General features: G+C 37.5%; 1 protein-coding gene across 2 annotated transcripts in view; it reads right to left on the bottom strand.

Moving 5' to 3' along the window:
- Window positions 1-2,277: 2,277 nt before the first annotated feature.
- The window catches only part of IYO (RPAP1-like, carboxy-terminal protein), a 261,793-nt gene continuing 242,894 nt past the window's right edge, over window positions 2,278-21,176 (bottom strand). For both annotated transcript variants that reach the window (XM_089404854.1, XM_089404855.1), the window contains exons 8-10: window positions 15,404-17,842; window positions 2,800-3,000; window positions 2,278-2,701 (exon numbers count right to left, since the gene is read on the bottom strand). In XM_089404854.1, the coding sequence (XP_089260980.1) occupies window positions 2,525-2,701; window positions 2,800-3,000; window positions 15,404-17,842 (2,817 nt within the window). In that variant the 3' untranslated portion in view covers window positions 2,278-2,524. The remainder of the gene's footprint in view (window positions 2,702-2,799; window positions 3,001-15,403; window positions 17,843-21,176) is intronic.

Here is a 21,176-nt window from a genome sequence, read left to right as displayed (position 1 = left end):
ACAATGAGCAAAGACCGTGAAGAGTATCAAGAGGCCACTTATTTTGGACTTCCTATAGAGCATCTCAGCCCTCTGCAACGAATTCAATGCGTCTCCCAATTACACAGTATGCATTCCAAAAGCTTGTGGGAAAATTAAATGCGCAGTTATCGCAAGCATGTCTAGCAAAATTATTGAACCGATTAAAAAAGAATAATATGGCAGAATCAAATTATCCCAGAATTTTTGAAATTTTGTCCGATTGCGTGGAATTTGGTAATTATACACTTGGGATAGGGCACTCAAATCCTCCCAGTTTTAGTGACCTTTGCCAGAACCTGGCAAACCAAACACTGATCAGATCGCAACACCCGTTGCTCAGATCACAATTTGCATGATCTCGGGCGATTCAAAATGCTCACAAACCCTTTGATCACAGTTTAAAAATGGTGAAGTTACAAATTCAGTGCAAAACCTACCAGAAAAGCAATCAATAGGAACGAGGTGTAATTTGAGTGCACATTATCCTAAAACTATGACATCTGCAACACACTGTAAATTAAAATGCAAATAGCACCTGCAACAGCAAACTCAAATATTTTGACTCTCGATGCAGCACTATTATATTGCAGGGTTACATTATCTCTACTAATGCAACAACCCAAATTCAAAACCCTGTAGATCAGTTCAAATGTAAGCCTTGGGTGATTTTGCTGGCAGATAAACGCCCCTTATAACATGGCCACTTCACAGGACAGCTACGACCCTAAGAAAAGGAATGTCTTCATATCATATAATAAGTTGTTAACCACTATTTGTCTCCCTCCAAGCACCGCCCCTTCAAATTTGTGTGATTATTTTACCAAATTTTCTTCTTTACTAGGGGTAGGGATGAAAAGTGTTGTCTTGGTGGTCAAATAAAAACGCGGTGGCTTCTTGAACAACTAGCAGACATAATGACTCATAAACCTGTATACAGTGACAAACACAAATTAAAAGTGTGAAGGTACACGTGAAAGGCTATGGCCAAAGGCAATGGTGGGTGACAGAAGGAAGTATTCGGATGGGATTGATCTACAAACAAAGCTAACTTCTTTGTCGTTTCCACAGTAGGTTCTTCATCACGTTAACTTCACTGTCTCAACAAATTTCACATGTGAACCCTCAATAACAATAACGAAAGCTTTTCCGTGAGATTGGCTTAGAGGCTAATATATAGATCAATTGGCTCCGATACCACTTGGTATGACCCTAGCAATTAAAAACCAAAGAATATCACAGAAAATCAGAAATGATTCGAATGACAGCACACCTTGATTATTAATATTGCATGGTACCCAACAAAAAGAAATACAACATAAGAAATAATAGTATGGGTAATAGTATGGGTGACACAATAAAAATCTTGAATTTAATTTTCTTTTACTTGGTTAGGATATGTAAAAATATACTGAATATAATCATCTTCCTTCGATCACAAAGAGTGTTGATCTTGTTTCTCATATTAGCACTCAAGGTTCCTGAAAATTGGTTCATTGATAGTCCCTCCTCAACCCCACCCTCGCCCCCATAGCTGAAAATTGTTCTTCAAGAAAGGAAATTTTATAGAAGTAGAAAAGCACTTCCAACCATAGTTATTCATGTTATTAGTCTCAAATAACAAGAACTTATAGTAGTAGAGAAGCTATTCTGCTGTAATTATTCTAGTTATTATTCTTTGTCACACACAATGGGAGGGGAAGGTTGAGTAAGCATAATCACCTCACAACTAATAAACCATCACGTTAATCAGGAAGAAACTACCTCTGTGGACACCTCCCATTGGCATAAGGACCAGCATAGATCCATCTTAAGTACAGATCTAACATGAACCGAGAGGGATCAAATTTCTTCACGTGCAAACTTCTTTACATCTTTACAGTATAAAATACAAAGTGTTATTTTTCATTGTTTAAATTGCATTTTTAAATGCTAAATAGAGTATATATATGGCCAAATAAACATTTTAACCATAACAACTTAATTTTTCATGATTAAAGCCAACATATTTTTTAACTTCTATTTTTATTTTAAAGGGGAACGGACAGATGGACAAACTTACACATCCCCTCATACTGGGCTGTAGAATGAGCCTCTTGGCTCAATCATGGTATATGGGGAGTTATATGTTGCCACAGACCAGTGCTCACAACCAATGTTGTATTTAAGCAGGAAGGAGATTATATGCTGCCATAGACCAGTGCTCAAATATTTTAGCACAAAATTCCTATTTTTAAGCCCTGATGTGACAGAATAGCATTAAATGTGAAGAGGACCCCAGTTCAATTTTGTGCAGCAACTAAAAAACAACTGAAATTAACTTTTACAAGGAGCTAAAAACAACCACAATCACTATGAGACATCTTAACATGATACCTCTATTTTCACATAAAGCCTACTGAAAGAGCTATGATTAACAAAGAATAAGAGAAATGATTTTGCAAAACATATTACAAGGCCTTTCAAAGTCATTAGAAAAGGCTTTCATCTCAAATATTTTCTTGTATTATCCAGCAGTTTGTATTTTTTGAACTTCAGCCAAGAGCAATGAATCCCCTTCACAGGATTCCAGGAGGAAATTGGACCTCCTTGTTATCTCCTCTCCACTCAGCAGTTGACCACTTCTTTCATGCTCATGAAAACGACCCAAAGCATTGTAATGAAGCAGTTGCGACATTTTCACCTGAAATACCCAGTTTACATCAATCCAAAATTATGCCCTTCCCAAACATTTCGTTTCTATGAAATGCCAAAGCAATAAAAATGGAAACAAAGCAATACCCGATGGTCTGGTTTTCGAGAGGAATCAAGTAGAAGATTTCTGGCTACTTTTTTCCTCATGGAGACCTTATCTCCCATGAAAATAAAGGATGCAATGTGGTGCAATGCCAGCGAGAAAGTAACAGACATACGAGCTGCAGCTTTATCAAGATCCCCAGAAACCCATGATGCCACATAGGCTTCAATCATCTTCTCATGGTCCTGCAGTGGAAAATTTTATCAGAGCAAAACCCTATGTCTAAATGACCCATTTCAAACAGTTCACACCCTAGAGATGCAGGAGAATATTCAGATATAAATTACAGCCATTGAGATTATGTTGAACTAGAAAACCCCAAGAAGCAGGAAATCAAGTTTCAAGTATAAACTCCCAAAAGAACGCTTAGGTACCGCAAATAACTAAGATCTATAAGAAACACAACTAACAAAAGTCTAGTTGAAACTCAAGTTTGCATTGTAAGGAGTAGCTATTCAAGATGAGGACTTTGCTCATCCCTGTAGCAGGGATAAAGCCCTTACGCTTGAAGGACCTCTGGAAATTACATGAAGCCTTGGCACATGCTATTATATCAAAAGGTCATTATCTGAATCTATGTTCAAACTTCCCATCTGCATTTTATCCGTATAATCAAAACAAACTAGCCATCTTAGCTGGTCCTGAGTCACCAACATGCTAAACATTCATCATATTCCAGTATAACATAAATGGGTCTCAATAAACTTGATCTAAACTTCTGAAACAGCTTAAACACCATGTTGCTTACCACACAGAGTTCATTCCAATGCAGAAAATGCGCAAAATTTACAATCAGAGAGTACAAGTTAAAATCTAATTTACCAAGATAACGATCCATATACATGGAAAGACACTATTACATGAATTTAGTTTATGTATGCAATCTTACTTAGAATTGGCATCATGCATTAAAACACACACACACGTGTTATATATATATGTGTGTGTGTGTGTGTGTGTGTGTGTGTGTGTGTTATATACAGTGTTCCACAGGATCGCGTCCCCCCACCTGGGGGTAGAGTTTCCTAGCTCCCTCGCACTCTGGGGACTTGGGAACCAGGGAAAAAAAGGATGAAAATTTGTCTTAAAGTTTAGAAACCTTGGCGAATCTTACTAGTCCCCAAATTGCAAATTATAAAATGTTTGTTGATATCTTTGTAAAAACATTCAAATTTATAATAGTTTTATATAGTCTTTATACAATTTTGGCAATTTTTAAGGTAAAATAATTTTATACTATAAAATTTGGGCGAATCATTTTTAGAAAAAAAAATGGAAATTGGCGAATCTTTTTTTTGGAAAAACCATGGAAAATTAGCCCATTTGCGAATATTAGCCCCTAAAATTTTCCATGCTGGGGATGAGACGGGGTCGTTTCCCCACACTCCTAAAAAACAAGGTACGCAAGAAAACTTGAAAGGGGTCGTTTCCTCCATTTCTTGGGTCATTTTCGCAAAAGGGGGTCATCTGGGGTCGTTGGGGGTCGTTTCCATTGACAAATTTCGAAAAAAAATTGATGAATTTTTTTTAAATCATAATTTTTTTATTGTGTTTACTATTTCCGGCGGCAAGGGTTTTGTTTTAACTATTATTTCATTGTTCAAGTTTAACCCATCACCCATCCATCTAAGTTTCTAACACCGCCATCACTGTTGGACGCCGTCGAAACCTCCATTGTTGTTGGACATTGCCAAAACCTCATTGTTGAACTGCTACCAGTGTTGGACGCAGCCTCACCCATCGAATTTGCAAGTTTGCAGCCTGCAGCCTTGCCCATCGACCTTCATTGTGCCTCATTGTGCCATCGTAGACCGGAGACTTGTCACTTTGCCTCATTGTGCCAGCGTTGGCGCGCTACTTGCCTCATTGTGCCTGCAGTCGACTTTGAAGTTTGCACTTGCAGTTGCAGGCAGCCCATCGATTTTGAAGTTTGCAAATTGCAAGCTGCAGCCCATCGACTTCACCAAAGTTTGCATAGTAAGTAACAATAACATTGATGATTGCAGTGTGTTACTGTGTTGTTTTTTCCATTTTTTTTTTGTAAATTGTAATTGTTTTTAATTTTTCAATGTTGACTGTGTGCCTGTAGGCTGCCACTACGTTTGTTTTTCTTTTCTTTTCTTTTTTTGTAAATTTTAAATTTTTTAAATTTTTCAATGTTGAAACTTGACAGTGTGCCTATCACTGCGTTTTTTTTTTTTCATTTTTTTTGTAAATTTTCATTTTTTTTAATTTTTCATTGTTGACTCTGTATTAATTTTTTCTTGTAAATTTAAAAGAAGAAAAAAAATATTTTCAGTGTTGAATGTGTGTGTTAATATTAGTCAACCTGTGTAATCTTTTTAAATTTTTTTATTTTCACCATGTATCAATAATCAGTATGCATATGCCATAAAGCAGCAAGCCTAAAGGTTTTATTAAAAATAAAATTTAAATTTAAACAGTAAACCCTTGTTGCACGCTGCAACCTACAAGTTACATTCAACTTACAACTATGAGTCAGAGTTATTCTGGGAACAGTGGCAGCAACTACAGTGGTAGTGAGCCACATGATGCACAAGAAGAAATTGAAAGCAGTCACAGGAGGGCAAGAAATCAGAATAGGCCTTTGCATGGTGTAGATTCTGAAGGCCTACCAAGAGATCTGAAAAAATTTGCAAAGGGGACATTTAATCCTCTAAAACCACTTCTAAAACCACATGATTGGGTATGCAATATTTGTGGGCATCACTTTGTTGGCAGCTATACCAAGGTCAAGCAACATATTTTGGCTATTACAGGTAAAGGAGTCAATATGTGTCCCTCAAAGAACCTGGATTCAGCTCAAAGAGAGAAACTTTGGAGGCTAGAAAGGGAAACCACTGGAAAAGGATTGTTTTCTAGCAGAAATGTTGATCCATCCACAGATATGTCTCCATCCAATACTTCGTCAAAAAAGACGAAGGGTTCTACTGGTGCATCTCGTTCTTGTGCAATGGGTGCTACAGTGTCTAGGATGTACAATGTTCTAGATCGAGATGACACAGATAATGCAATTGGTAAATTTCTTTTTGCCAATGGATTTCCCTTCCATGTTATTCATTCTCCTTATTACAAGGAAATGGTCCAAGCAATTGCAAGAATAGGGCCTTCATATGTACCACCCAGAGAACATAAGCTAAGAACAACAATTTTAGATAGACAAGTGTCCAAAATTAATGTGCAAAAAGAGAGAATGAGACAAACATGGTTGAGGTTTAGTTGCTCTATTGTTATGGATGGATGGACTGACATCCGAAAACGCCCACTAATCAACATCATAGTGACATCTTCAGAAGGTCCATTCTTTCTTAAAGTTGTTGACTGTTCTGGAAAGTGCAAGGATGCATCTTTCCAATTTGAGCTTCTTTAAGAAGCTATAGAGGATGTTGGGCCTGATAGTGCGATGCAAATTGTGACTCCTTGTTATGTGCATGAACTCAATAATGCACGGAAGGACATTGGCAAGATTCAGTGGATATAAGACTTGGTGACAGTTGCTAGAGATGTGCAGATATTTATCTGCAACCACCACACCTCCTTGGCCATTTACAGGGCTCACATGAGGAAGGAATTCATCAAAGCCCACTAATACTAGATACGCTAGCTATTTTCCCTTATTGGTGAGGATGCTAGAGGTACAAGCACCTCTACAATCCTTGGTTGTGAGTTCAGAGTGGGGAAGGTGGTCAAAATCAAAGACAGACACGAGGAAGAAGGTCAGGCTTCACGGGTTGGACAATGATTGGTGGGAAAATTGTTCTTATTTGGTGTCATTCTTGGGCCCTATTGTGGAGGTCATTCGTTACACTGATTCAGATGCACTTAATCTTGGAGAAATCTATGAGACCTTTGATAGCATGTTGGGTTGTGTGAAGGCAGCCATTCAGCGAGAGAGCCCTCATTAGAGTTCTATACATCTCAGATTCGACCCATCATTCAACCTAGGTGGGATCGCATGAACACACCTTTGCACATGGCAGCATATGCATTAAACCCAAAATGGTATGTTGAAAGACCTGGGAGGGTGCCTCCTATTGATGATCCTGAGGTGAAGAATGGCTTCCTAGATGCAATTGCAAAGATGTACAATGAGGAGAAGGGGGCAAGATTTCGATCACAGTTTGTTCAGTTTGCATCTCTTAGTGGCCCCTTCAACACATGTGGTGCTCAGGCAGATTGCATAGATCTAGCCCAAGATGACCCGATTGGTTGGTGGAGGATGCATGGGGATGGTGCTCTAGAGCTCAAACATCTAGCTATGTGTTTGTTGTCTCAGATTGCTAGTTCCTCTACAGCAGAGAGAAATTGATCCACATATAGCTTCATTCACTCTATCAAGAGGAACAAGCTTACCTCTAAAAGAGCTGAGATGTTAGTCGTTGTGCGCAGTGCCCTACGCCATGTTGCTTGGGAGTGGGAGCAAGAGCGACCATTTTCAGAAGCTCCTGGTTTGGGAGCGAATCCGGGAGCGATTTTTTAAAAATATATATATATTTTATATTTTTTAATTTTTGATACATATATGTCAACAAAAACATGTAGAATGATGAATTAGACATAAAAAACATAAAAAAAACATAGATTGATCATTGAACCATATCACATCAATCATCTAGAAATTATAACCATCATCAACCATGTCCACAAGTTAGTAAAATACATATTACAACTGCAACATATTGAGTCTCATGAATCATGATTCATCAAATTCAATCTTAAAGTTTCAACTTCAAGCTTTCAAAATTGAAAATTCAATAACATTTATCATCATTGATCACCAAAGTTGTACTTGTAAGCTAAGTTTAACCATTACAAGAAGTAATATCTAAGATATTTCTAAGTCCTAACTTCTAACTATTAACATGATATAAAATGTTATAAATTTATAAAATGAAACATGAATAATGAAATGAAATGAAACAACTTTAGTCTTTCACGAAGCATCATATTCATAATTCACATCATTACCAATGAGTTATAATTGCCAAGGCCCAACTTCAAACTTCAAATTTTCATTGTCACAGTGATATATTGTTTACAAAAAATATCATTATGATATGAAAGAGTCAAGAGTCAAGAGTCAAGGACTCAAAACTCAACAGTTATGAAAACTAAAGTCTAATAGAAACTAAAAAAGACAAGTAAATTGTAAATCTACATGTGGCCCTTGCCACGAGAGTCTCCAGGAGTATAAGCAGGTTGTGGTGGTCTTCTAGGAGTCTCCCGCACAGATCGACGACCAGAACTAGAACCTCCACGTGAGGGTGTAGATGGAGGTGGCGACAGCAAAGGAACAAGACTCGGACCTCGAGCACTGCTACTAGATGGTGGAGGTGGAGGTGGAGGTGGCATGGCTGCTGCAGCTGCTTCATCTTCATCCCTTACAAGTTCATCTTCCAGTTCTTCAATATGTACAATGCCATCCTCCAAATTGTCATCCTCTGGGTGATTGTCCCAAATTTTATATGTGGGATCCTCATAAGCCCGATCACAGTAATGACTCAACAACCTTAAGTTGTAGTGCACATAAACCAAGCTTTCTGCTCGGTTTTCATTGAGTCTATTTCTTTTCACATTATGTATGTAGCTGTAGGTGCTCCAACACCTCTCTGCAGAAGAAGTATTTACAACCTGTGAAAGAACTTTTTTTGCCAATTTTGGCAAAAGTCTGTGGCCGCCATATGTTTTCCACCATGTGAGAGTATCAAATCTATCTTTGTCGTCCATTGCATGGAAGTTACCATACAAACCAGTGCCACTGAAGTATCTGCTTTCAAAGCGCACAGCTGCACATTCCTCCCTATCAGGTACCAACTTTTCTAATGCTTCCAAATATCCTTTAGTTACCTCTAGATCTAAATGGGGTTTGGTCCTAACCCCACCCCCTGCTGCAAGTTGGCCCAACTAAGATGTAGAATAGTATTTTGGCGTAAGGATATACGCCAAGCAACGTAGTGGAAGATTAAGTCTATTCCACTGTTCACACACACAATCATGAATCAGTTTGTACAAGTTGGGATCTCTGTTATGAACAATATCTTTTATTTCCCCCAACATGGTATCCATCTGCTCATACACCTCGCCAATCACTCGTTTGTCTGTATCTGCAAACCGAATCATGTGATAAATGGGCTTGGTGAAATCCAATACTTGCCTCACACTTGTCCAAAACTGACCATCAAGAGCGGCCTCCTCCACCATTTCAAAACCTCCCATGTCAGTTGCATTTGTAGCCCTTTCCTTTAATACCTACCAATGTGGACTTGATACCATGCTAGCCAATGCCTCTCTTACCTTCAAAAGGCGCTTGAAGGTGAGGTAATAGCTACCAAATCTGGTCTTCGCAATCTTCAACAACTCCAATCTCGAGTGACTATGGAAAAGGCCATGGGTATTGCTATGATTTGTAATAAATTTTATCATTTGTTTGCCTTTATTGTACAAATCACCAATCCATTGGTATTGTTCATTTTTGTTCTTGACAATATCATGCAACAGAAGGTTCAATGTGTGAACCAAACATCCAGACCAAAATATGTTGGGGTATTTATCCTCAATAATTGCTCTCGCTGCCTTACAATTAGAAGCATTATCAGTGATGACTTGGATGACATTGTATGGCCCAATACGCTCAATTGTTTCAAGTAATGCTTCTGCAATGTTGATGGCGGTCTTGAACATGTCTAAGTAATCATGTGTAGTTAGAAAGATGGGATCACTAACGGACACAGCAAGAACACTTATCAATGGCTTGCCTTTTACATTTGTCCATCCATCAGATACAATGGACACCCCATGGTCAGTCCAAGAACTTGTCATTCTATTCAAAGAATGTGATATTTTTGCTTTTTCATGATCAAGGCCAACGGTTCTTGCCTTGTCATACCCAGGGCTCTTGTATCCTTTAGGGGCATCATTTATGGCAGAAACCATTTCATGCCAATAAGGTGAGCGAAGAACATTGAATGGTATCCCACATGCATAGAGAAACCTGTAAACCTTTGAATCCACATCATTCCTACACCCCTCATCAAGGAAATCTGATATGGTTCTACGCCTTAAAGATGATGACCCTGTGCCTCCATATCCACTACCTTGGGAGGATGCTGAAGGAGTTCTTTGTGATTGTGAGCTTGGTTCAAAGAAACCCCTTGATTTTTTTGATTTGTATTGGGCTTCCTCCTCTTCCCTTATGTATTTGGCTCTATCCGCTGCCGACACCGCTGTACAAGTTTTGATTCCTATTTGTTTGTCTCCATCCCATGGCCTTTTCCCGCAGAGGTGTCTTCTAGCATGGGTGTATGAACCTGTATAATCAGTGTTGCAATGGGGGCAATGAAATTTAGTGGTTCCACCCCCTCTCCCTGTTTCAGCCCTGTTAACATATTTCCACAATGGGGTTTGGTCTTGTTTAGTTTTTTGAGGGTCATGTTCACCCTCCTCCAGCTCCTCACCGGGGTTTTCACCAATTTGACTTTCTCCAGCTTCTTCATCCCCCTCTTCAGTTTGGCCCCTCTGTTTCCTACTCTCCAACACCATAATAACCATAAAAGGGACCAGGAAGAGGAAAATGCCAAGAAATATAGCCAGGTCCATGGTGTTTGATGTTTGTAGGGTTTTGATTCTTGAATCTGCAAATTAATTTAATTTATTGGGATTAATTAATTTAATCTATGTTGCCAGGAAACGTGGGTGCAGGGACGGGGGCGGGTACGAGGACGGCATTTTTGGAAACAAGGTGCGTGGGTTCGTCATGTAATATAATAATATTAAATTTTAATAATTATATTTTATAAATTATAAATTTATAATTAAATAATATATATGAAATTTGAATTTGTATATTTTTTCAACTTTAAACAAGAAAACTTTAATGATAATCATTTAAACATGCACATCATTGAACATTCAACATTGACATTGAAATTTCAAAATTTATCACCAAAAAACTGTTCTTTTGAATCTTTTCCGTGTAACCATGACACTGTGATAGCGATGTGAGAGAACTCAAGGCTACTACTGAAACTGAAAATTCAAAATACATACTAGGATAAATGCTAGACTGAGCTATTTTGGTGAAACTTGGGACAGATTTTCTCACACACAGGCTTTAAAATAACTATGCAGCTTAGGTTCATTTGCAAGGATGCCTATCAATGAATCAGGCTGTGGTCGTACAGACCCTTCCTCCTACACAGCCAAGGAGTGTTAGCATTTCTGCCTCCTGCTCTAATTTCAAGACAGCTTCTCTCCTTATTGAAATTGTTCATTCTGGCTGGAGCTTGAGCTTGTAACTTTGCTTTGAATGTTTAATCTCTCCCATATAAAAACACAATTTTTTCATAGGAGATTCTTCTCAACCTGATAGTGGTCTAGAATTTTCTTGATGTCTAATAATCCACCTGCCCCATGCATGGTGTGCTCTGTGGTAAAGCAATCCCAAAAACAGTGGCAGCCTTACCCTTCCACAAAACACGCTTATCAGTGTTTGTTTCCCAATAAAATGCACAGCAGCCATCTGATGGCTTGAGGGATAGTTTGTCTTTGAGTGCGAAGCTTTTCCTGAATATTAATTATCTAAACATAAAACATCTTTGCAGTTTTTAGAGATTACTTGGTGTACAAGTCTGTAGAGACCATATATGATTTAGGCATATTTTTCTAGTTTTAATCTTAACATGATGTTATCAGAATGCTGTGAGAAATTGGCAGATTTTGATACTTAATTTAGCCATTGTCCAAAATAGCCCTTCGCCATTTAACAACATCAGCGGATTACAGCTTATGGCTGGTCTAAATCCTACTTTCTATTTGACCGAAAATGTCTGAACCTGTATGTGTGCATTTACAGTTTATAATTTGATGGTTATTTGGCTCGGGAATGAATGTTTCATTCCAAATTGATTTACAAGAATTCTTAAAAAACAAGACTTGTAAAAAACTTAAAAAACCGAGTGCGGGTACCCATGCAACACAGGTTTTGATGGTAAGGACCGTGGAAGAATGTTTCATTCCAAATTGATTTACAAATTACAAGAATTGATTTAGGGTTTTTTAGGTTTTGTTATAAGTTTTACCTTTGTTATAAGTTATTTTTTAAATTTCAATAAAAAAAAATTATTTGAAAATTAAATTTTTAATATAGTTTTTTTTATGAAGAACCCAAAGAACCCGAAGAACCCAAGAACCCAAGCACCCGAAGAACCCAAGAACCCGAGAACCCGTTAAAGGAAAAGAACCCAATTTTTTTTTTAAGAACCCGGTTCTTCATGGAAGAACCCGGTTCTTTTGGGTTCGTCTGGGAAGAACCCGTACCCGAATCCGGTACTTGGGTGCGGGAACCCAGGACAGGTTCGAGAACCCCACCCCCGGGTGCAGGTACCCATGCTACACAGAATTTAATTTATAAATTTAATTTAAATTCATGATTTTTAAACTCAATAAACTAAATTAAATTAACTAAATTACTATTTAACTAAATTAAACTAACTAAACTAACTAAATTACTAAGTTACTTACCTCAGCAGGCTTGCTCCTCGCTCCTCAGCACTTGCTCCTTGCTCCTCAGCACTTGCTCCTCGCTCCTCGGCACTTGCTCCTTGCTCCTCAGCACTTGCTCCTCGCTCCTCGGCACTCCTTTGCTCTTGCTCTCCAACAAACTCAACTCAATGAAGTGATAATGAAATTTTTTTAGGCCCATTGGGCTTTTAAAACGAAATTTTTTTTTAATTTATTTTTTTTTTAAGTCTGCTGATTTTTTTTCCACCGGATCGCTCCCGGTCGAAACACTCCCGGAGCAAATTTTTAATGCCCATGAGCGATCGCTCCCCAATCGCTCACGGGCATTAAAAAATCGCTCCGGGAGCGACGGAGTGACTGCTCCCTACAGTGCTCCCGAAAATGGCAGGGAGCGCAAATTTTTTTTCGGGAGCGATTTCAGAAGCGCGCTCCCGCGCTGCTCCCGCCTGGAGCGCGATTCAGGAGCGGGTTCGGGGGGGGGCGCTCCCCCGCAACTATGGCCCTACATCTTGAGCATAGGAAGACACCTAAATATTTGAAGGGACCATTAACACAATGGGATGTTGATCCAGAGGATGATGCACAGGTAGATATGGAGGAGAGACTTGATGAGACACAAATGGGGTTGGTTGGTGTGCCACTTAGCATGTTTGAGAATGCAAGTGATTCTGATTCAGATGGTGATTTGGTTGATCCTGATTTATTCATGCAGCAGCTGGATGCAAAGACTAGCAGGGCATTACCTTGAGCAATTATGCTCATTTATCTTTTGATATGTTCTTATGTTATTTTGACTCTATAAAATTAAAAAAATTGACTCTTGATGTATCCGACTTGACTTCTATAATTTTATTTCAATATTCAGCGTTAAATGTTCATAGTTGGAAGTGGAACATCAATATGGTTTAAAGTTTAAAACTTTAAACATTTATAATAATTTATTTTCATTGTGCATTATTAGTAACTTAGTAGAATAGTAGTTACTAGTTACACTGTACAGTTACAAACTTACATGTATGATGTATGATTATAATTTATATGATAATGATATCAATGACCATGATTTTCGTTTTAAATTTGTTTCAGTTATATGATTCTTCGATTTATATTTTATATAAGTTTTTAAGACCCCGACATCCCCCCGCATTTCCTAAAAATTGGTGGGGAGCTTTTGCATAGGCCACTCCTGCATATCCCCGCTCCCTCGCCTCCTCCTCCCGGAAACTTGGTGGAACATTATATATATATATATATATATAAAACACACACACACACGTGTGTGTTTTAATGCATGATGCCATATCTAAATAAGAATGCATAAGGAAACAAAGTTATCTGATATAATACCTTCTTTTGGGCAACCACATTTTGGCAGTGCCTATAATGATGTAAATAATAAAATATTAAGTTGGGTTGACCTTAAAATGGTACCATAGAATAACTGAGCTAATTGTACATATTAGAAAGATCAAAGATGTGGACCTTGTAATGGCATCCTAATGGGAGCTCAAGCCCAAGCCCACATTAATGGATGTGCTAATAAACTTAAGTTCTATTTTGTATTTCCTAATTTGGGTAAGAGAGCAATGCAATCATGATGTAAATTTTTTTTTTAAATGAAAAACAGAAACAGCTGAAATGTGTTTTTCCCAAGGGAGAGAAAGAGAGAGAGGGCTCATTGCAGAAAATTTGTGTCCTGTAGCCCCACCCAGTTTCAATCTGTTTTGCATATCAAGTTTAGTACCCAAACCCAATTGTCCATGTTGATATTAAACTTGAATGTAAATTGCATTCAAAACACTAGAAGCTACTATAGAATTTTAAGGTTTGTAGCCCACCCTAGTCTCAGTTGTTTTTATGTCATTGTTTAAGCCCACAGCCCACATATGCTGATACATAAACATGAAGATAACTCTAAACTGAACACTAACATGCTACCTCTACTTTTAACATTTCACTTTCAGCTAATAAAGAAATAAGACAAGCATGCACAGAATTTAAGACACTAGGATTTTTGGTCAAACACTGATCCTGGAAAACCCCACAAGGGGAAAGCCAGTGTTAAGGAGGATTTAATTTACTAATCTGAGAGAAACTTGTACACAGCAAAAATACAATTCAAGTACATATCTCTCCCTTTAAGTATGTGCTCAGCCTTCTAGAAAAATGTGCCACTGCCCTGTAACCCGTGCCTCTGTCAGACCTCTGCACAGTGCCTCTGTCAGACTTCTGCCTTGGATTTTACACGTAGACAATCACAAGAAAACTGACTGCTGCTCCCTGGAAACTCATGCATTGTTTTCTACAAATCTGTAACATATCTGAATCATGTTTACACATCACCAAATACTATCCTGATGGGTCAAGTTATCAAAACTACTTTGTTTCAAGTCTAGATTGTATAATTATTATTGACGCAATGTATACCTCTCATGTGCATCAGGAATGATTATCATCAAACACACAATATACACATAACGTTTACGGATCAGGTAGTGCAAACCATGTGCAATAACAAAATCCAAGGATGTCATCTTGGCCCTAGTGCAAACCATGTGCAATAACAAAATCCAAGGATGTCCTCTTGGCCCTGTGATATATGCCATGTCAAAAAAAACATAATGCAGAGATTCTATCTATCTTGTTATCTAATATATAAGAAATCCATTCAGAAGACCTTCAAAGAAAGTAATCAATGACCTCAAATCTTCATGGTTAGTAATTAACTGACAAATGAATGCTAGCAATTTGAAGTCCTCGCAAATTTCTATCTAAAATAAATACGAAATACTTTTTGACGCCTATGTTTCTGGAGTCATGTAATAATCTCAAAATATTGATATAGTTTAAAATCTTATATTCAAGTAAACATAAAGACCCATTCCCAGCAAGGAGATTTGTGATACTGTCTATGTAATGTCTTACTTTAAAAGAATGATTCGGTAATTTCAGCACAGATTTTCATCCATAAACATAAACATCCACAAAAATACAAATGGTTACATATTCTGCAAGAAAAAAATCCCTAAAATCATTTTGAAAACTTACCTCAGGAGGAAAGAGATATCCATTGGGATCAGCAAAGCATTGCTCTAGTGGCGGTAACAGCTCCAAAATATGATCACTGGCCAATGAATTCCACGCCGCAAGTCTTATTGAAGCTTCAACATCCCTGCGCAAGTAAATAGTCACCTGACGTCCATAAACCACATCACCAAAGGATGTAGCCGCAAAGTGCTGAATGAGAGTGTCTATAAATGTCTGGTAGCTATCACCAATATCCCTCTCAAAATTCAGAGTGGAAAGAGTTATTGCCTCCACAGATTTTTCCCCTTCCTTTTGATCTACAATAAGATCTTTGCACTCCTGGGAAGTTTGTAACTTTTCACTTTTTCTTCTTTGGGACATCAGATTGATGTTTGCTCCATTCTGCCTGTCAAGGGCCTGTCCATACAATTCTTGTAATGCTCCCAGGAAATCTCTGACTGGAGTTTCTAAAAACAGATCACCTCCATCAACAAAAACCATAGATAGCATATGTATTTTTCTAACCAATGGTATGCATAAAATGGGAGGAGACTGGAAGCTATCACAAGAGGAGAATATAGCTTCCAAGCCAAGAAGAAAGAAAAGACCACTTCTCACAGTATTAAACACTCTGTCAGTCGAGTTAACATTCTCGAGAAGTACATTATTGCTTGGAACTTCCGAAATCTGTTCCAGAATAGAAGATGATAATGGACTCAATAACCACTGGACAGGAACAGGTAATCTTTGGTGTGCCCATTCTATCCCCAGAGAAAGTTCCCTCACAGGTGTCTTTCCAATCTCTGTGCTTTCTTCAGATATCGTGCCAAGAGGGGACTTTTTACGGGAATTTCTACTAGCAGAGTGACTTTTAGATTCTTTTTCTGTCTGACCAATTTTAGGATTTTCTTTCTTCTTCCTTAACCATCGACTTTTGAAGTGTAATAGTAAAACTTTACTGAAGCTATCATAATCAGCTTGATCAAGATCTCCAATATTTATGGTGTTGCTTTTCTTTGTTTCTTTCCTTAAGACTTTACGCACAAAAATACTTAGGAATTCCATGACAGGAGCCGTAAGCAAGATATTCAAGATTCTTTCTGTAATAAGCCTATCTTTAGGACCTGAAATTAAAACAATACTTAAAGAAGCATTGATTTTTTTTGTAGTGTTCATAACAAACGCATCTGTGCCATCACTTTGTAAAATGAGCTTTTCCAGGTCAAAAACATCTTTGTCGAGGACAATTGGAAAAAGTTCAAGTAAGGCGGCTGTTACTATAGCATCTGCTTGAGCTAAAAGCACTTTTCCTGACCAAAATCCACCTCCAGCAGCACCCCAGCCTAGTCCTATACCAGGAGCAGGACCTCCTCTGCCGTTCACTTCAATAGACTGCACATAATGCCACTCTGAAGACACAAGCTCCATAAACATGCTCAATGCACATTCGAGCTCATTTTGAGATGATACTACTAATCCACGTTTAAGTATTTTCTCTGTCACAGAAATGTTCTCATCAGTGAAAGAAGCATCATGACGCTTACTTTGTCCAAAAGTCATAACATTGTCAACTGAAGTAATGAGCCGAATTATGCCATGAAAGCAACTTAAAGCTGATAAAGATGTTTCACAGTCAGTTTCCTTTCTTAGAAAGCATAAATATTCAAGAACAGAAGAACTCTCCATATTGAGTGATATTATTTGCTCTAATTTTATTTCTGAAAAGTGTAGCAGTCTGCTTTTAATAATCTCCAGGCCCACCTGTGGAACAAATTCAGGTAGCCATTTTCCAGAATACTGTTCTTTATTGCTTGAACAAAAGCCTGTGTCTTCAAGTGGTAGAATCTTTTCAAATATACTTGAAAGGGCATGTAGAACAGCTGATATCACACCCAATAAGCTTTTCCTGTAAGAATCCTGCTTAGGAGTATTTATTTCATGTTTGTCTGTCAGCCATAATGTTTTCAAAAGGAACGGACTCTCTCTAAAGTGCAACCACTCAAGAGCAACTTTAACCATTGGAACCACCTGATTCCATGACCAATTTTCAAAACCCTCACCATTAAGAGAAAATTCTTCATCTTGCCCATTCTCTACTGAATGGAGATTTGGAAGAGTCCTGGCAAGGGCCTCTAACACAATAAATGATTCCCTTGCAACATCTAGGACTTCATTGACTATGTCTCTATCAATAATTTTCTCAAAAGATGGGGGGCTTAGCCAAAAGCAAAGAGCTGGATAGAAATCTGGAAAACATGATACACATAGCCCATACTCTATGCAGACCTTCCAAAGACGAAGTTCCTCTACAAGTACAGCACAGGTAGACTTGAAAGCTTCTTGATCCATATTTAACCAGTCATTGAGAGTGTAATGGAAAAACAAGTGCCTTTCAGCAGATTGAAAAACTCCAGATTCTATAAAATATAGACAATTTGACCTATTTCCTTCAGACAATACCTGCAGATTAAAAACAACAGAAATATTCACATAACGAAATAGGAAAATTTGTTAAAAATATATTTTCAGAATTGCTCACCATCTTATCTTCATTAGTGCCACTATATATATATACTACTGGAATATGAAGGGAGCAGCATAAGAAAAGGTAATAAAATATCAGCAGAAAAAGAGATAGAATAAGACAACAAATTATTACAAGCATTAAAATGGCACAACTCAAATAGTTAGCCTTACCACAGGAAAAATTTGATTTTAAAGATTAACCAGAAGCCAAACAGGATATACAACTCAAACCAAATTAGAAACTAGAGAAATTTCATTTCACAACACCATGGGTCAATAGGTGAGGATGAACAGAAAAGAATCGCCTCTGTTAGAATCATTCTAAGAAATTCCTTAAACAATATAAGAAACACTAATATCATTATATGCAAGAACAAAATGGATGTTTAAGTAAAGAACACAATTGATAAAAGAGAAACTGGTTTCCTTGCAGCAAGCTTTTAAATTAGACCTGATAATGATGCAGTTACATGGAAAGCTTCAAAAACATTTGAAGAAGTGTGCAGATGTGTTTCGGTGTTTCAATAAATGTGTGTTGATGCATGTTTGATGTATTTTTATTTTCTTAATGTTCAAAAAAAAAGCATCTTTATGTCTATATTTCGACTCTGTAATTTATTAATCTTCTTTAATTAAATATCATATTTCCTTACAGGCTTGAATTTGACAACACCAACAATGTGGTTATATATGAAGCATTTCTGCTTGGTTTTGAGTTGGCAAGAGAGATGGAAATTGATGTCTTGGTAGTAATTGGTGATTCTGAGCTTGTGGTTCTTAATTTGGCAGCTCAATGACAAATTCCAACCATGGGATGAGATTCCTCTTTTTGAGAGGACCAATTTTGACTATTGAAGCGCTCAATTTGAACGAGGGAAAGTGTATTTTTTAATTTTAAACTCACATGTCTATATTTGATCAGGTCGGCCCTAAAGCAATTTGGACACCCTTTGAAGGCTATAAATACAAGTGACCTCAACATCATTTGGACATCATCATGAAACATTATTCTATTCTCTTTCTTGGTTTTGGCTCACAGTGGTTTGAGGCGCGTCTGTGGAGAATTGGTTCGCACCTATCTTGCACGAAACGTCTAGGAACCCGATGTAATATAGACTTGTTTTTCCTTCTAAATTGTCATCTATGGGTCTTATTCCCTTTTCTCTTTCAAGATAATGTGTTATTCACTTATTTATTTATATTTATATTTATATTGTTTATATATACATATATGACGTTACGTTTCCATTTTTGAGAGGTGGCATTTCTAAATGTACCCGTTTTGGAAACTCTGAAACGTTTCAACGTTTCGTGCAACTTAAGTTTGCACGAAGGAGAAATTACAAGGTCCGAAGCCCATGCGCATTTCTAGGGTTTTGGATCTCAGCCACATGCTTGACAAAGGCAAATTTCGACCGTAGTCGCAGGCTTGTAGGCTCAAGGGAGCCGCTGGAAACTCTCAGTCGCACACATGACTCTTCCTCCTTGCCACTGGAGTCTAGGGTTTGGTTTGTCAGTTGACTGCAGATTTCGTTCATTGACCACAGGGTTCGCTAGTTGATTACAGACCTCTGAATCAAGGTTTTGAGTATGAGCATTGTTAGGTTCATTTCATGGATGTTGTTTAGTTGATTTTGCTGGATAGGTTTATTATTGAAAATATGGATCATTGTACTCTCTCTTTGTTGAATCATTCAATGACAATCTAATAAGAAGAAGAATTTAACAAGCTTTTCCCATAGTGGTCTTTTCCCTGGTCTTTGACGAATCCTGGTATCTCTATGTGAATGTCTTTCTTCTATTGTTCTTTTATGTTCCATTGCATTGATGATGTTGTTGTTCTTTCTACATAGTTGCATATGTTGCTGAATAATGAAGTAATCTGAATAATGTTATAATGTTGTGGGGTGAATTCTATATGTAAATGATGAAATGCAATTATCAAAGCAAAGAATAACATGGTTTCAGAGTTGGGCTGAAGAAAAGTCATAGAGATCACCCCTATGATGACACCATTGATGGAAGCAAGAGAAGATGGAGGAGACCTAAGAGAATATTAGGGTTTTAAGGAAACCCTAGGCAATTTGACTATTAAGATTTGATGGATATTATGAGGTTAGGGTTTGGAATAAACCCTCGTTTATGGCAAAGATTTGAGATATGCAATTTAGAAACCCTAGCATAACTAATGTGAAGATGTTCAAGCACTTGTGTTAGATTTGATGAAGCCCTACATAGGATAGTCTCTATTAGCCTGGTTGTTGATAAAGTTGGTTAAAATATTGAAAGCAACATTGTCATATGGACAATGGGCAATGATGGCTCTTGAAGAATAGTTCAAGAGGGAGATGATCACCTCTCATTGAAGATAATTACTTTTCAATTTATGGTGCTCCTTTATGTCTTTACTTTTGTTTAGACTTATTGATCTAATTATTGTTTTGATTATTACTTATACTTCCTGCATGTATATTTGAGTATTTGGATGCTTCTAACCTCCTGATGAGTTGTGATAAGTGGATCCTTCTTGAGGATCATGGCTAGTGCAGGAAGAGAAGAACTAGTGTTGGAAAAGGGAAAGAGGCACTTGATGAAAAGTTGACAAAATGCTACAATTGCCTATGTAAAATAAGAAGGTGCACAAGTATTTGAACACTCAAGGTATGTATGGTGCTTTATTCCGATGTTATAGCTGCAATATACGATGGCAAGGTAAGCCCTAAGGTATGATGGGAATGTCACCTTCACAAATGGCTCATGCATATGAAAGTTTGATTCATAATACTTAGGATGAAATGACGCACTTGGTATTGAACAAGTATCTTACATCATAGATATCATGAATTTCTTGATTCTATGAAGCTACATAAAAATATTGATTTTTGATACAATGGTATACTTGATGTTTGGATAACATCTACTATTTTGGATATCTTGATCCCATAAAGAAGGCTTGCACATTGATTCTCATATATGGTAGCTTGATACTATTGATAATTCTTGTGATAAGCATGATAACCATGATGATAGAAGTGTAACAATGAGAATGATATTCAGGATCTTTTGTTGACGATGGTTACGTTTTGATGAGCTCAATAATTATGACATATGGTAAATTTGAATGCCCTAACTTGATGGATTGAGTCATGTGATAAAGAAGTGATGTTGTGATCATGATTCTTGAAGTATACTCCTATTAGCTATTTGACAATAACCCTTGATGAAAGATTAATGTCATGATGTAATGATGAAGTAGTTGATGCTAACA

Source organism: Pinus tabuliformis, chromosome 2_2 (assembly GCF_031772625.1).
Source record: "Pinus tabuliformis cultivar Carrire ecotype Pingquan chromosome 2_2, CPIR1, whole genome shotgun sequence".
Lineage (NCBI taxonomy): Eukaryota > Viridiplantae > Streptophyta > Pinopsida > Pinales > Pinaceae > Pinus > Pinus tabuliformis.
The sequence above is the reverse complement of the archived record's forward strand: the minus strand, read 5'-3'. Positions and strand labels throughout refer to the sequence as shown.